At 39.5% G+C, this 17,665-nt stretch overlaps 1 protein-coding gene across 1 annotated transcript in view; it reads left to right on the top strand.

The window, feature by feature from the left end:
- The window catches only part of SLC24A3 (solute carrier family 24 member 3), a 58,897-nt gene extending 41,442 nt beyond the window's left edge, over window positions 1-17,455 (top strand). Inside the window, exons 11-15 of the mRNA XM_015827192.1 lie at window positions 181-347; window positions 2,379-2,493; window positions 3,540-3,652; window positions 16,832-16,897; window positions 17,302-17,455. Of these exons, the coding sequence (XP_015682678.1) occupies window positions 181-347; window positions 2,379-2,493; window positions 3,540-3,652; window positions 16,832-16,897; window positions 17,302-17,451 (611 nt within the window). The 3' untranslated portion in view covers window positions 17,452-17,455. The remainder of the gene's footprint in view (window positions 1-180; window positions 348-2,378; window positions 2,494-3,539; window positions 3,653-16,831; window positions 16,898-17,301) is intronic.
- Window positions 17,456-17,665: the final 210 nt, after the last annotated feature.

Raw genomic sequence — 17,665 nt, 5'->3', positions numbered from 1 at the left:
CAATCTTTTTGGCAATATATGAAAGTTTGCAGACCTGAACGACTCAGATTTCTATACTTCTGACTAACCATATTCTCCACTGCTTTTAGCATCGCTTTGATTATTTATTAAAGTGTGGCATAAGAAGTGCAAGTAAGGCTCTTTGGATCTTATAACATGTATTGATTTATTTTTTTACAGCTGGGATAATAGAAATTATCAAGTGGCTCTTCACCTGGCCTCTGTCTTTGCTCTTATACTTCACGGTGCCCAACTGTAGCAAACCCTACTGGGAGAAGTGGTTCTTGGTCACTTTTGCTTCCTCTACACTCTGGATTGCAGCCTTTTCCTATGTGATGGTCTGGATGGTATGTATTAGGCTTGAGTAAGATAGCTTTAGATTCGGTAGATGCACTGTCTTCTTGCAGTAAAATCTAGCCTTCATTTTCAGCACTAATCAGCCAGAAGCTCATAAGGAAGATGTTATTGTCCTCCCAACAGTTGTCAAGCAATCAGTGAAATGATGTCAGGAGTGACAAAACTCATACCCCCAGGTGTACCTGCAGCCCCTCCTTGATTAACAGCCATTGCCCATCCCTTCGTCACAATTGTAAAAAACCAGAAGTACCATTTTCTGCCATTTTTGAGTTAGGAAAAGCAGAAAACTATGGTGTGTATATCTTAAAACAGGCTTGTGGGCATTCCCTTCCCCACAAATCTCAGGAAAAACAAAATTCTGAACTGGTCCATTTGTCCCCCCCCCCCCAAATAATTATGCCTATTGAGGGTGAAGGTTCATTCTCTGAGCTTATGGGTTGGTTTCCGAACATTTTGTTACCAAGCTAGGTAACATCTTCAGCAGAGTTTAGGGGATGTTAGTGTTCTTCTGTTTATAAGGGCTTCAAATTATGAGTATTCTTAAAAGACAGTAAATTGGTCTGTCCTATGTACATTTTCCAAATCATTTTGTAAAAACCCACATCCTCTAGCTCACAGGTGTCAAACTTGCCGCGTCACGTGACGTGTTGCGATGTATCGTGACTTTTTTTGCATTGCCAGAGCTGGGGCGGGCACAGCCTCCGTATGATGCAACCGGCCCACAGGCCGGCAGTTTGACACCCCTGCTCTAGCTAATCCCAACAAGTTGCCCACCTCTGAGTGTTTCAAGGCAATCTAAAGAGGTCTGCTTTAAACAAGGAAGCATCTTGTGCTCTTATTTATCTCGCTAAATAAGACATCTTTACTCTCAGGTAGAAATTACAAATGAAGTTGAGCAAAGATCCATGGGACTAGTTATAGAGCATATCCTCTAAGGCATGGGTGTCAAATTTGCTGCATCAAGTGACGTGTCGCGACGTATCGCGACTTTTTTTGCATTGCCGGAGCTGGGGTGGACGTGGCCTCCATATGATGCAACCGGTCCACGAGCCGGCAGTTTGACATCCCTGCTCTAAGGAGACAGTGATTCAAGCATCATAATTGAAACTGATGAAATCTAACTATTGTTAGCTATTAAACACCCTCATTGTTGACTATATGAAAGATGGCATCCATTAAACACCCTCATTGTTGACTATATGAAAGATGGCATCTGAATATATCATATTTTGTCAGCAAAATAACTCATTAAAATTAGTACAAGCTTCTTGATATTCTCTAAAACAATTTTGGGAAGAAGAAATGGGAGTGCAAGTCAGTCACTTACAACCTGAAGCAACTTAGCAGATCATAAGGTTGTGAGTGCCTTATGTACAGAACTTCCCACCCCCCATGCTTATTTGTACTACATCACTATAGTACAAGTCTTGGTTATGGACTGGTCATTGCCTGCAATGAAGATTCTTCTCTTTTCACAAGCCATGAAGTGGTTTTTAAGCTGTGCTTCTTAAATTCTGTTTTTCCTCCATCTGCCTTACTATGTTAGTAGCTAAGTTTGTGTATACTGCAGCAGACCAGAGAGTGCATTCAGTAACAATCAGTGCTTTTTTTCTTAAAAAAAAAAAAGGTGCTGGAACTCACACACGTCATACAACCCGCCTTGTCTGCCCTACAAGGTTCCATCCAAAAAAGGTGCCAGAACTCCATTCTGGGCGTTCTATAAGAAAAAAAGCCCTGGTAACAATTGTTGAGAGTGCTTGCATGCTCCCTATTCTAGATTTCATCCATAATATCACCCAAACCAGTTGCAGCACAGGCTTCTTGGAATCCAATTGGATCTAATAACTTTTTCAGCCAGAGTGTTCTAATAAGTACTACTGTTCCTGCAGAAACTAATTGTAGCCAAATGATGATCAGTGGGAAAACCTAAAGTGTCTCCATCCACAGAACACCTCACTGAAAACCAAATGGCAATATAGACAAGTGTTTAAGCAACTTGACAATTCATTTTATTTTTCTAGGTCACAATCATTGGTTTCACTTTGGGTATTCCAGATGTGATAATGGGGATCACATTTCTGGCAGCTGGAACCAGTGTACCAGATTGCATGGCAAGCCTTATTGTGGCACGACAAGGTATGTTTGTAATTTGTTATATATATAAATATTACAGAGTTCTTGAAGATATTTAAAAGGCATTCTTTAATTCTGCTTTGGGGTAAAGAAATAACAATTGCTACAATAGAGAGTATATGTTCATAATATGGAAAAGAGTAGTCTCTTTTCAGATAGGGAGGCAAAAAAATAATAACTGAAGAAGGATAGGGAATGTCTTTAGACTTGCATGCCCTTTTCTTTCTATTTCCCATCTCTCTTTGATTTTCCACCATAGGTATGTTATGATGGATTACACGGATGACAACCTGAAATATAGGGCCACACCTCTTCCTTTTCTTTTTCCTTTATAGTTCCATCCTCCTTATCTTTCTTTTCATTTTCTTTCTCTCTCTCTTTTTGCAGCCCTCAGAACACTGAAAATAACTGCTGAAAATCACAGCCTCATCCACTTTACATTTTTGCTCACCTATCCCAATATTAAATGTATTGGTCTAACCTCTAAATAGGAGGGTTCTAGACTTTGTCATCTCTACAACACTACATTTATTATGCCGAAGACATAATATTCCTGTGATGCAGCATATGGCAAAGAATGTGATGCTGGTAAACTGAGGCATTGCAAATCACATGACTACCCAAAACAAATATGCCAGCAGCAAGCATGCCAAGATTAGCACCCTTCCCAGACTGAATTCTAGCCATACAGGATCCAATTCTGTATTTTAAAAACAGAAAATGAGTAGAAAATTGCAACCAAACGTAGAGTTGGAACTATGTGGCTATCAGACTCCTTAGTGTTTTAGTTTTTTAGGATTGGGATTTACCATTGGGATTAGAATTAAGGTAAATTCTAATTCCAATGCTGGTTGTGATCTTTAAAGCGTTTTGTAGCACAGGCCAGGTGATTTGAGGTACTGCCTCTTCTGACTACATCTCATCACATCGGGTCCAGCAGAAGAGGTATGCTGTAGGTCCTATTTGCCTAATCAGCTATAGATTTAGGAACTTGCTTCAGTAGTTCTGTTTTGTGGTAATTCTGACTTATTTACTTTCTTGTGTTGCAGGAATGGGTGACATGGCCGTTTCTAACTCCATCGGAAGCAATGTCTTTGATATTCTAGTTGGCCTTGGCCTTCCATGGTCTCTACAGACTCTAGCAGTAAACTATGGCTCTGTTGTAAGTTATATATTTGGCTGAATGAATGCAAGGGCATGAGGTGGAAGATAACTTTCTAGACATGTGCAAAACTCAGAAGAAATTAAGAATTAAGGTGGATAACAATTTTGACTGGTACCGCCTTATTGTTAGCAAGGAATACTACCTGTGGCATGGATACAATTAAAACTGGTAGTTTCTCTATACACCTTCTCTACATAACTAAAAAGTTTACCTGTTGGTATCATTATTTAGTATCCCAATCCAAAAAGACTTTTTAGTAGCTTAGCTGTCTTGGTTTCAATAAGAAAATTAAAAGGGAAGGGGGGGAGAGAATTATATGAGAAGCATAAAATGGTATCATCTAGAATAAGCGTGTCCAACCTGCAGACATGGGCTACTTGCTGCCCTGGACAATTAGTAATATGATCCCACAAGACCCCCCCAAAATAAACAAACTTTGTTATTTATATGTGACTCAAGACAATTCCTCCACACTCAGTGCAGACCCGGCAGGCCAAAAGGTTGGACATACCTGTTCTAGAATGATGTGGATGTGCGCTGAAATAGGAATCTACGGATTGGTAATAGTTACAGGTTACGCTCCAAAGTGTAGGGATAATTGTTTGGAGAAACTCCACTTTTCTGTCCCCTTAAGTGGATCAGAATGACTACACTTATAGTATGTGAAGTAATAGTATTTTTTTAGCATAATAATGCAGGAATTACCATATTACCTTCAAATACCTCATAAAACTAAGGTGCTGGAAAGTAGCAACATAAAAAATAATATTGATAACACTGAAATATTAAGAGAATAACAAGTGACAGAAAATAGTTTGCAAACTATTATAAGTCATAATGCCTACTCTCCATATACTGGTAGGCATCTTAGAAATCTGCTTCAGTCCAAGTTCCAAGATCCTTTTCAATGGACTTAAACTATATACTTACACAAGCATCATTTCACACCCAGTGCTATACTACAATACCTGTGTTATTATATTTATAACTGGTTTACACGAAAGAAAATAAGAGCTATTTTCAGAGTCACATGTCAAGAAATCAAAACAAAACAAATCTGTTTACCAAGCTCTAGGGGTACAAAAGCTAGTATCCAAGCAGTCAAAATAGAAAAGGGAGCAAGTGGGAGCAAGCTACTCTACAGAGTCAAAACATTGATTGTTTTGCTGCTGTGGAACTGGATGTTCACTATCCATCCAATGTAAAAGTGCCCCGCCCTGTCATAGCAGCTTTCTGAGAGGAAGAAGAAAAATCAGATAATCCCATTGCATTATGAATTGGTTTAGACCCACTAATGCAGTCCCAAGAATGGTCCCTGGCAAAAAGAAAGGAAGAGCATTGTGAAGATGAGAGAAACTTGAGAGTAATCCAGTGTGGTTAGATGACCTTACAATTAGACCTGAGGGAGCTTGAAAAAACACTAGCTGAGTATAGATGAAATAGTAGTTGCTGCAAGAACTTGTGTTTGGTTAAGATTAGCTCTTCATTGAATGACTATCTTAGTTGTGTTAATTTGTCAACACTGATTATCCAACAGTCAGTGCACTCTACTTTTTCTGCTTGGATCTTAAATTTTGATCTCCAGACCCTTGTCTGAGTTTTGAGCTGGTTTTGCTTTTGACTTCTGAGCCTGTTTGCTAATTTCTCTGTATTTCTCTGGCTACAAGTAATTCTTTTGTGCAATAAGACCTTGGACACTTATACTTTGCTGTTCTAAATCCTTGATATAGTCCTATATAAATATAGTTAGGTAATAAACAAATACAATAAATGTAAAACATAATGAGAATAAATATATCTTTGAGAGCAGTATGGCTAGAAAAGAATAAACAGTATCAATTTTAACTGACCTATTTAGGGATAAGTAAGATTTGCTAAATGTAAAAATAAATGAAGTTAAAATCCATATCTAATGGACAGCTTAAACTAGATTATAATAGGAACTGAAATTTATATTCTATAACTATAATGACTGTAACATAATTGAATTCTTTAGTACATTCTGTCCTACATTTAATAAAGTAGAGCAGACATGTCAAACACAAGGCCCAGGGGCCGGATGCGGCCCGTGAAGTGGTTTCATGTGGCCCGCGAAGCCATCCTGGAAACAGTGAGGGAATGGCCCCCGCTGCCTTGGCCCTGGCCCAGGCCAGCCGGGAGCCAATGTAGAATTTTGTGGTGGCCATCTTGGCACTTGCCCCAGTCCCACCCCCTTCTGCCAGAGACCCTCAGATCTGTCCCACTCCTGCCCAGGCCCCCCATAGGCACCCTTGACATGAATGATGTAGAACTGGCCACGCCCACCCAGTAGGCCACACCCACTCCATCCACTCCCACCCATTAGGCTGCACCCACTCTGGCCACACCCACCCGGCCCCCCCAGGGCAACCGCAATGCTGATGCGACCCTCAGTGAAATTGAGTTTGACACCCCTGAAGTAGAGCAACCAGATTTGGGGCTGCAAAAATCTGGATAACCACTAGATGGTACCAAAGTCATACAATCTGAAAAAGGACTAAGAGAAAATGTAAACTTTTTTACAGATTGTACAGGTAGTCCTTGACTTACGACCACAATTGAGCCCAACATTTCTGTTGCTAATTGAGACAGTTGATAAGTGAGTTTTGCCCCATTTTACGACCTTGCTTGCCACAGTTGTTAAATGAATCCCTGCAGTTGTTAAGTTAGTAACACAGTTGTTAAGTGAATCTGGCTTCCCCATTGACTTTGCTTGTCAGAAGGTCACAAAAGGTGATCACATGACCCCAGAACACTGCAACCGTCATAAATATGAACCAGTTGCCAAGCATCCAAATTTTGATCACGTGACCACGGGGATGCTGGAAAGGTCATAAGTATGAAAAAAGGGTCATAAGTCACTTCTTTCGGTCCCACTGTAATTTCGAATGGGCATTAAATGAACTACTATAAGTTGAGGACTACCTGTACTTTAAAAAACAAGTGTGAAAATGAACTGCAGCCTGAAGTCGCATCTTGAGATCCTGTGTGAGAGCAACCTGCCATATGTTTGAAGCAAGTTCCAAGTTCAAAGAGTCAAAAGAACTGGAATGGGGCGTGCTAACCTTCAGACGCTTTTCAGCTCGTGCCAGAGTAAGAAAAAATGCCGGATCCAAGAAAGGAGGTGCTTCAATGGAAGCTGGCAGGGAAAACCTTTTATCCATCACAACCCTTTAACAATGCAGCCAATTACTGAGAGAGGGTCAGATAGCATTGTATGTATTAGCTTAAGCAACTTGGCAATTCATTTTATTTTTCTAGATCATAGTCATTGGTTTCACTCTGAGTATTCCAGAGGCGGGATCATATTACCAGATTTCAGGGCAAGCCTTCATGTAGCAGCATTGTAATACCTATTAATATTAATGTACATTACAGTAGTTTGGCGCACACTTTCATTAAGTTCATTTCAGCTTTAAATTTGTTTTATCTCTATGCCGTATTTGTATTTTGCTTTCAACGATTCAAGAAAGAGAGAAGAGAGATAGCCTCATAGAGAGAAGTAAGCAGAAGAGGGAAAGAAACAGTAGGGATGTAGCATTTGTGTATTCTAACCTTTGGAGTTTCGTGGAAACATAAAACTCTTTAATGAGGGTAATTTGGTTCCAAACCACTACTGGTGCATTTATGGTTATTTACGGTAATGAAAACAACAATGGCAAAAACAGGTTGAACAGGAAGCATCAGGCACTTTCCTCTCTACTCCCCCCCCCAAATTGCACAGAAGGAACAAACAGGTAGGCACACACTTCAGACACCTCAGAGTATGCCAGAGGAAGAAAAGTTTGCCAGATCCAAGAAAGGAGGTGCTGCAATGGAAGCTGGCAGGGGGAACTTTTCATCTGTGACAATAAATTTAACAGGCCAATGTACTGACAGAGATGGCAGCCATCTCTTTAACAGATGACTTCAAGCATAATTGTGAAGTTGTCTGTCAAGGGTGTTTTAACTGTACCAATCGGGGGTTAGACCTGAAATGGCTCCTTCCAATTTTATAATTCTATTATTTTATGTATGGCCTGCAATAGGTTGGTTTTGGCTTTAGCATCAGGTCCTCATCTTCCCTGAGTCAAGTGCGGCAGCAGAAATAGAAAGCAAAGAATGTTGCTCTTCCCGTTTTTTTTATTTTTACTCTCCATGCAAGGGAACTGGAGTCAGCTTGTTTTGAACAGTATATTGTAAACTCATCTGTTTATTTAGTGAAATTGTGAAGGGAATTTTTCCCCTTTCCATCCTGTGAGAAATGGAAACTCCACGGAGCAGCCCCAATCTAAAAGACTGCCTCATCCCCCTTAAGAAGGAAAAAGGGCTTAGGAGCCCTGGTGGTGCAGTGATTAGAATGCAGTATGGCAGGCAAACTCTGCCCACAGCCTGGAGTTCGATCCGGATAGGGCTCAAGGTTGACTCAGATTTCCATCCTTCCAAGATCATTAAAATGAGGGCTCAGATTGTTGGGGGCAATACGCAAATAATGCTTGTATTGTAAATCGCCCAGAGAGTGCTGCAAAGTGCTATATAAGTCTTAAGTGGTATTGCTATTTCTACTGAATAAGTGTTCACCTATCATGATGTGGGAGGGGAGAAAGGGAAGCCCTTTCCTCTCTGCGTGTAACATTCTCAGTTGATGGCATGAGCGATACTGATAGGCTTCCCTTCCCTTTGAAATGTCTCCTTAATCCTGAGACGTGATTTCCTGGTCAAATCTCAAGAGGACTTACTCTGCAAATCAGCTTCCTAATGGTTGGTGCTTAAATATTGCTTTCTTGACACAGCTATGCAATCCTTTGTCTGTTGTGAGAAGAGGAAGCAATGATGTACCGGTAGTGACAATGAAATATGCTATAGCCATAAGGGGGAGTTATTGGGATACTGGTTCATCTTTCATTTTTCTTAACTTATTCTTTGTGTGCATTTCCTGATTCCTCATAGATTCCCCCACCCATTGGACTTTTCTCCCAGTGTGACACTGATGATGCAAAGAAGTACATCTTAGCCAGGGATAACTATCTTTTGTTTGTCAGCTTTTTTTTTTTTTTTGGAGACATGTGCCAAGAGGCTTTCTTGCCCCAAGAAATCCAACCTTTGTTCCAGGAAACACAGCTGTAATGCCATTGTGGGCAGCTGACTCTATAAACCAAGTACATGGAAAAGCTGCAAAGTCTTCAGTTGCAACACTCCCAGTGAATTTCCCTAGGGAAATTTGCCTGCTTTATTCATTAAAGAGACTCTAAGAACTTATATCCAGCAAGAAGAAAAGTTATTTCTTGGCCCTTTCATGCAGTGATCCTGCACTGGATTAGGCTGCCCTGTAAGAATATAAAAATATCCTAGATGCATTTTCTTGTTATTGTGCCCAGTCTGGCTCTGGGAATTAAGGAGACAAGACCAAAACTAATGGTATAGCAATGCTAGATGAAAATCAGTGTCTTAAACCATATCTTCTCTAATATTTCTATGATATTTCTGTATTTTACATTATTTTTTACATTTTGTTTTGCCTCTGCATACTCTAGCTCTCATGTGTTTACTGCTTTTGAAGGCAAAGTAAGAAATGGTTGATACTGATGCAATACTATTGAGCATTACTTCGATGCAGAAAGATTTTATTTTAATTGCTCATTAGGCAAAGAACAACTTTACAAACTAGGAAGAAAGTCCTTCTGTTGAACGAACAAGAAATGCATTGTTAACAGGGCATGAACTTTAATCCTCAGTTATTTTGTGGTGACAGATGAATGCTTTTCTTCTTCTCTCTTTCTGTACATCTGTGAGCCCAGCTGAGTAACTCAAATCTGGAAGTCATCCCATCACCTTTAGAAGAAGATTTGTCTGCTAGAGATGCCCTGAGCCCTCTGAAACAATGGCGGCTTGCCATTAAAAATATTTGGGTAACCTAAAGAAAATAAAAGCAAGCCAACAAATACTAGTTAGAAATATGTCTGGAAAATAATTGTATTTCTTGGACATTGTCCTGATATTTATATAGCTCCAGAAAAAAATTAACAGATTGATTCAATATAGGATTGTTTAACTTTTTAGAGGCTTGAAAGTGGATTTTTTTCACCTAACTTGATGGATTGTAAATATTGATCATGTAGTCATGAACTCTTTTTAAAGCAGCATGTAAAGTTGACACCATATAACTGTTTTTCTAGAAGGAAAATATGAAATGCATTTACATACCCTGAGTAATACCGAAATCTTTCTTTCTAACCATCTTCAGTTCTAAACAGCTGGAGTTTAAAAGTGCTGTCCCAGCAGACTTTATTTCTAATTATGTGTTATGATCCCACTGAAGTTCCAGTTAGATCATGTGTATACTGGAATAGAGCCAAGTACAAAAATATACACATCTGTTACTACTAAGGTGACTAATGGGAATCGGTCTCTTTTGTTGGGAAATGTCTTGTTTCTGAAAACTTTTAAAGGTCCAGGGACCCTTCATCCAGGATAGTTTACTAATAGTTTACTAATTATCACTCTGATGCCTTAACCTGTATACTACAGAAACTCACATGTCTGTTTATTGATATCCATTAATGGGGCAATATAGTGTTTCATAGGAGAACAGTTTTTGAATCAATGTACCTCAAATGGGCTCACTTAGAAAATTCGTCAAAAATCCGGGACCCATTATTCCCATGGGACTGAAATTTGGCATAGTTGTGGCTCCTTCAGTACTGCCATCTGCTGTATCACTGTGCCAATGTGGTCAGCTGTGGTCATGTGGTTGTTATTTCCAACACTCCCTGACAGCTTCCTATAAGGAAAGCCAATGGGGAAGCCAGCAGAAAGTTGGAAGTCACTTCTGTTTTGCCCGCCTTATGGTCATTCTGTTTCTCCGTTTATGGAAATGGAAATACTTCTGAAAGGATGACCCGACATGTTGCAGGTTGTCTAGTACCGAAAAGCTGAGAGTGCAGGCCTATACATTATTATTAAAAATATGTCTTAAGTCAGATTGCTTTTACATAAATAGGTATAGTGTTCCACTCATAGAAACTGATGTACTCATAGGAGTCAGGTTATATGTGTATATATTATATAAGAGGCAGGAAGAGAGAACTGTGCCCATCCAAAGGCACTTTTTTGGGGGGAAAATAGTTTTCAGCCCTGGTGGTGCTGTGGTTAGAATGTAGTATTGCAGGCAAACTCTGCCCACAGCCAGGAGTTCGATCCTGACAGACTCACGGTTGACTCAGCTTTCTATCCTTTTGAGGTCGATAAAATGAGATTGTTGGGGGCAATATGCTGACATTGTAAACTGCCCAGGGAGTACTGTAAAGCACTACAGAGTGGTATATAAATCTAAGTGCTATTGGTATTGCTATTGAAATACTAGCATGCTTCTCTAGCCTTTCTCTTAGTTAGTTCTCCTATCTTCTAGCTAGGGATTGTCAGTGTACAGTAAATCCCCGCAAATGTGAACATAGTTGCGTGCATACACACAGAGAGAGCAGCTGAATAAAAAGTGCAATTAAGAAAGTATTTGATTGCCATAAGTGAGCATAAGTGTTCAAGGACATCATAGGCATCTGCGAAGGAAGCCATAACCCATGAGCCATAATGCCCTGATTCACCTCTTTCAATTTAAGAACTAGTCCCTAACTGTTCTTGAAGCCAAGATAAGAAGTAAAACAAGTTACCACCGTGTGGCCTATTTTATCTGGAAAGACTTTTCCTGTTTAGTGAACAGTGCTAGCAATGACAGGCAGGGAAGCTAGCCAGCAAGTGTAAAAGTAAAGGCAAGAATGTGTCATATTTCCTAACTCAGGATTATATCTAAAATCATTATGATTTTTCAAAACATTCTAAGCAATTCAACAGCAAATGCTGAGTGGTGATGATGGTTTCTCAAAATGGAAATGTAGGGTGTGATGTTAGTGATGGGAGATAAAGCTGATTATCGGACTAATACAATTTATTGGTGCTTGGGGGTGGCTTTTAGGGGAGGGTATGCTTGGGCTGCACAGTGATCTGGATTCAAAAAGGAAAAGGTTATTTGGAGTGCATGTGTTCCACCAACTGACAATTCCTCAAAGAAGCTGCCTCTTTTTGTAAGTATGCATATCCATCACAGAGTCCTAAGAAAAGATATGCCTGATTTCACAAGATGCTCTGTGGCATGATATGCCTGCTTTGAATCACCTTTCCCCCTTTGAAATTTAATTGTTGCCTAGCCCAATCCTTATTTATTTGTTTGTTCATATCCTTCCCTTTTTATTTTTACAAATAACTCAAGGCAGTGAAAATATTCAATACACCTTCCTCCTCCTGTTTTCCCCATAACAACAACCCTGTGAGGTGAGTTAGGCTGGCTTAATTCACCCAGCTGGCTTTCATGGCAAAGCCAGGACTTGAACTAGCCTGATGCCTTAACCATTGGACTAAATTGGCACTCTATATATACCATTAAGCAAAGCTTCAAGATTGCATGTCTCTTATTTCTACATGAACCTCTCCCACTCTCAAAGCTTGGGTTGATCTGTGGTGTATAAGTGCTTAGAAAAACAATGCTTTTGTATATAGTAGGGAATTCTAATGTGAAGATATGACAGGTTCTTGTGTGTAACAATGCAGCAAAGTCTGGGGTGGGCTGCAAGCTAAATTGAGTGGTTCTATATTACCTTACTGAAGGAAAACATGGGAAGTACAGTATTTGCTTGTTTATCTGACTGAAAGTCAACTTCCCTTCCAAAATGAACCCTGAACAGTTAACAATTCCTTAACCTCCTTCTTGACTGCACAAGAGCCCCTGATCTAATCCTGATTTGTGATTCTTCATTCCATCTCTGGCTGATGCCAGATGCTATTTTAAGTCTTGGACAGTTTCTTTGGACTTAAGTTGTTCAGGTTTTAGCCTCAGGTGGAACAATTTTATACCTTGTAAAAGACGTTGACCTAATGCTATTATTAATTAGATATTCTTAATCCCATCTTTATTATTTTTATAAACAATCCAAGGCAGCAAACATATCTAATACTCCTTCCTATTTTCTGTACCTCAATAATCCTGTGACATGAACTGGTCTGAGAGAGAATGACTGATCCAAAGTCACCAAACTGGCTTTCATGCCTAAGATAGAACTAGAACTCAGAGCCTCCTGGTTTCTATGCCAGCACTTTAACCACTTCACTGAACTGACTTTAATATGCCTCCATTTTAAGGTTAGGCCTCTGTATTGCAATGGGCTTCTTGCATGGGCCTCCCATTCACTCATATTTGCTTGTTGATACTGTCACTTTTTAATTGAATATGCAACCAGGCACGTTTGCATCCCTCAGGGCATAAGAGCATTTGTGCAGTATCCATTTGAAGTAATGAACAAAGTTGTATTGTGTTAGTTGAGGAAAGAAGTAGTTGATCAACGAAGTGCAGACAAAATGAGCTCCCGGTTTGGCCGAGTACAGATGTTTTCCTCATCCCCAGAATAAAGGGCCTTCCCTACAGGCTCCACTCCTACTCCCCACAGAATGTCTGCCAGTTTCTCAGAGCTGAAGGAAAAGGCTGGAATTCAGCATAGCCCCTCTGCTTTGCAAGAAGAAGGTCCTAGGAGGGACTCAGTCTTAAATCCTGGAAAATTCCTGGTGACTGTACTGGATCAGCCCATGGTTAGACTAGGCCAGGGGTAGGCAACCTTGGCTCTTTTATGACTCATGGACTTCAACTCCCAGAATTCCTGAGCCAGCATAGCTGGGAGTTGAAGTCCATGAATCATAAAAGAGCCAAGGTTGCCTACCTCTGGACTAGGCTGCTTCCCATTTTAGAATATGGGACACTTTCCCTGAAAAAGGTGTGCTTGTACTCTTTCTGCAAAGTTGATTTCACTAAGAAAACCCAATAAAATCTTAAGATTTTTGGTACTATGTATCTGTTATGGAATATGACATTAAGTAACAAAGATGCCCACCCCAAAATGGGCAGATGTATTATAGAAGATACACGTGCAAATTACACTCTCATTCTACACTGTAATTTTGTTCATCTGTAGCGATGCAGTTTAAACTGCGATTTCTTTTACTTGTGATCTATGATCAACTATCCTTTTCTTTAAATTTTGCCAGATGATTGGGAAGTGCAATCAAACAAGTTTACAGTACATTGATTGACGGATTTTGTTTTATTTTAAAAAGTTATTTTTAAACTTTTTGTCCTGTCCATGTTGTACTTATACTATATTCTCCCAAAGGGAATGCTAATCTAATGCTAATCTAGTGTGAAATACTGAAAAATTAACATAGTTTTCTGTATAATTGCAGTTTCCAGCAGGAAATCTGGAATGCATGTGTAATGCACACCAAATTGGCAATGGAGGAGATGCAGTTTAGCCAAATGCAAGCTGAAGGCAACACTGTACTGTAATCTGTATCAAATGAATCTAAATTAGCCTGGGAAAAGGCAACACCAAACTTAATGCAAGCTGATTTAAGAAGCTAGACAAATATCCATTGGAAGCAAAATAAATTAATGCAGAAGTAGAGGATGAATTTGCATAGTCTAGATAGGAGCAGTAGTACAGAAGATTATGCAGCCAAGCTCAATAAACGGGTAGATAGATCTATGGGCTTCTATATGAGGTTAGTAATTATTATCCTAAGTTCATACACAGCATCTTATTACAGTCATACATGGTACCTTATTTCTGGTTTGTTTCCTCTTTTATCCATGGGTTGGTTATGCTATGTTGTGAAATTCATTCATGTTTTTGTTATCCAACTTTTCCTCAAAAGCAGCCTAGTGTTCCCATTTCCAATTTTTCTTCAGAACAACTATGAAAAGTAGGCTGGGTTGAGAAATGCAGGTAGTCCTCGACTTAACGGCCACAGTTGAGTCCAAAATTTCTGCTGCTAAGTGACACATTTGCTAAGTGAACTTTGCCCCATTTTACGAACTTTCTTGACACTTTTGCAGTTGTTAAGTTGGTGACACGATTGTTAAGTGCATCTGGCTTCCCCAGTGATTTTGCTTGATAGAAGGTCGCAAAAGGGGATCGCATGACCGCTGAGACACTGCGACCGTCATAAATATGAGTCAGTTAGCCAAGCATGCGAATTTTCATCACATGACCGTTGGGATGCTGCAATGGTCGTAAGTATGAAAAATGGTCATAACTCAACTTTTTTTAGTGCCATTGTAACTTTGAATGGTCACTAAACGAACTGTTGTAAGTCGAGAACTACCTGTAGTGACTGGCTAAAAGCCATGCAGTGAATTTCCATGACTGGACTAAGCTCTTCCCAGACCTAGTCCAGTCCTTAAGTATACTGGTCAATATATCAGATGAGGATCAGAAATCTAAACAGTGCACCACCACAAAGATTTATTTATGCTTATTCATCTTCTGCAACATGCATTCTGGCTTCTAAAGCTTAAAGGGAATGATCAAACAAAGCAACACACCTGAAACTGAAATAGAGTTTTCCATTTTACCCAATAGAAACATAAAATTATAGTACAATAAGTCCTTGATTTACAATCACAATTGAGACTGGAAAGCTTGTCATTGAGTGGTACAGTTGTTAAGTGAGGCATCATATAAATGCATCCAATTTCACAACCTTTTTTGACACAATCATTAAGCAAATCACCCATGCTGTTAAGCAAGACATCAAGTGACTTGGAACCTCCTGCCAGCTTCCTCATTGACTTTGCCTGTTGGGAGCTGTCTGGGAAGGTCGCAGATGGCATTCACATGACTGCATAAGGGCAAGCTAGTTGCCAAATGCCCAGATTATAATCACATGATCACAGGGATGTTGTGATGATCCTAAGTCACTTTTTCAGTGTCATTGTAACTTCAAATGGTCACTGAATGAATGGTCATTAAGGAAGATATTGAGTAATGATAGCTAGATAACTTTTAACTTGTCATTTGCTGCACGTGGAAAATGATTCTATAGCAAGGAAAAAACCCTGAAGTTGCAAGTTAGCATCCATTTCTTTAAGTCATTGAGTTGGATAGATTGGACACATTTGGCATGATGTTAAGCATTTTTGACTTTCTTATGTTATATCATGAATCCCATCATGAGATAATGAGAAGTCAAAGGTTCACACATTTCAGATAAGGCATACGTTTCCTTTTCTGGCTGGCTTTATCATTCTCTCCTCGAGCAAATATGAGGAACTGAATGTCTTTTCAGAATGAGGTTTGTTTTTTTTACAGATTTCTCTTTAGGTAAAATACAAAAAAGAGAAAATGCAACTGTTCCATGTAAGAACAGCTGTTGCCTTTAGCACTTAAATCACAGAAGAAAAGACCTGAACTGAAGCAAGAGACTTCTTAAAAAATAGAACTCTGTTCTGTATAAGAGCAACTCTTGCCTTTGGCAACTAAGCAGCCTTTGAACATGACAAACTGTGTTTTAGAGAAAAGCCCTTGATTTCATTCTTCCTGCAAATACTACCCAAATCCCAGAACACTCTGTGCTTTCTGGTACTTCATGTCTAAGCAATTTCAAATATGTCTTTGTAAATGCTGGCCAGAGCAATACACACATTAGTCACCCTTGCTTTATTCACACAATGTGAGCTTTGCAAAATAGTTCAGACAGGAAGCACAACCATCTTACTTTACTGTAAGATTACAGAATCTTGCAAGCCTGAAAGTAACAGCTCTCCCCCTTTGTCTTTACAGCCCAAGAAACTAGGGAGTGTCAAGTTCTTGGTGCCAGGTTGCCAGATTAACTGGAGAGTGAACCTCTGCAGTTATTTCTGTAATGCAGAAGATTTGTAGAAAACTTTTCTAGCTTTATTGTATCAGGAGTAGGGAGACACGTGTGAAAATTTGGCTAAGTTAGGTGGATTTTCCAAGAGCCATTAGCCACAATTACTCATCCATGCCTTATGAATCTCAGACTACCAAACTACAGAGAAAGACCATCACCTTTGTTCTCTAGCATTATGAACTTCTCATTGGCCACGGCCTTTTGGAAAGAGGGTACAGTGTGTAGAAGACTTGAGCTGATACTCCTGGTAGGGTCCAGCAATACTCCAAATGCAGCATTCGTTTGATCCTACAGATGTGGCGTAACAGACTTGCTTAATACTGTATACAGTTCTGACAGCTGGTTTTCTTTTGCACAGAAATTATAATTGCAGTTCACTGAAAATAATGTGAATAACAGGATTCTTAACATATCCTACCAATTTTTCAGATTCGATTGAATAGTCGTGGACTTATCTATTCTGTGGGCTTGTTGCTAGCTTCAGTTTTTGTCACGGTAAGTATATAATACTTTATTTTTTAAAAAGCGATCGTAGGCACATTGGCCATGAGGGGAAAAAAATCTAAACTTCACAGAGGCAATACCCATGGCTGATCTTTAAACTGTATCAGTACCATGTTTAGATGGAAAGCAAAGGAACATTTAGACCTGCAAATTGGATCTTATCCGATTGTACCAAGGATGAAACTGAACAGTTTTTTAAATTTCAGTATTATAAATCTGTTCTCATAAACATCTCTTTGTCAAGGAACTTAGGCCAGATTGTTGCTATTGGAAGAAGAAATGCTGTTGATTTATAAGAGGGATTAATGGAGAGAAGATTATTCACATTGGTTCATAGATACGGGAGAGCCATCTCTAGATTTCTATAGTAGTAATGACTTTCTTTCTATTTCTAGGTGTTTGGAGTTCATTTGAACAAGTGGAAGTTAGATAAGAAGCTGGGGTTTGTGTGCCTTTCCCTCTATGGAATCTTCTTGTGTTTCTCCATCATGACAGAATTTAATGTCTTCACTTTTGTAAATTTGCCTATGTGCAAAGATCATTGATCCTATGGACAGTCTGTTGAGAGGCAACTTCCTTCTGTACCAGTGCAATATGAAAACAGTTGACATTTCCAAGCAGTATGAGGTCCCCTATGAAGGCTGTGAAGTTCAGTGGGGCCTCTTCTTATCTTGGCTTAGTCTCTTTCTAAGCCATCTTTTCACACATACAAACGTTCACCTGGAAACCACCTATATTGATGTGAAGATTTACAAATTC

Source organism: Protobothrops mucrosquamatus, unplaced genomic scaffold, assembly GCF_001527695.2.
Source record: "Protobothrops mucrosquamatus isolate PMUCROS unplaced genomic scaffold, P.Mucros_1.0 scaffold_213, whole genome shotgun sequence".
NCBI classification, from domain to species: Eukaryota; Metazoa; Chordata; class Lepidosauria; order Squamata; family Viperidae; genus Protobothrops; species Protobothrops mucrosquamatus.
The sequence above is the reverse complement of the archived record's forward strand: the minus strand, read 5'-3'. Positions and strand labels throughout refer to the sequence as shown.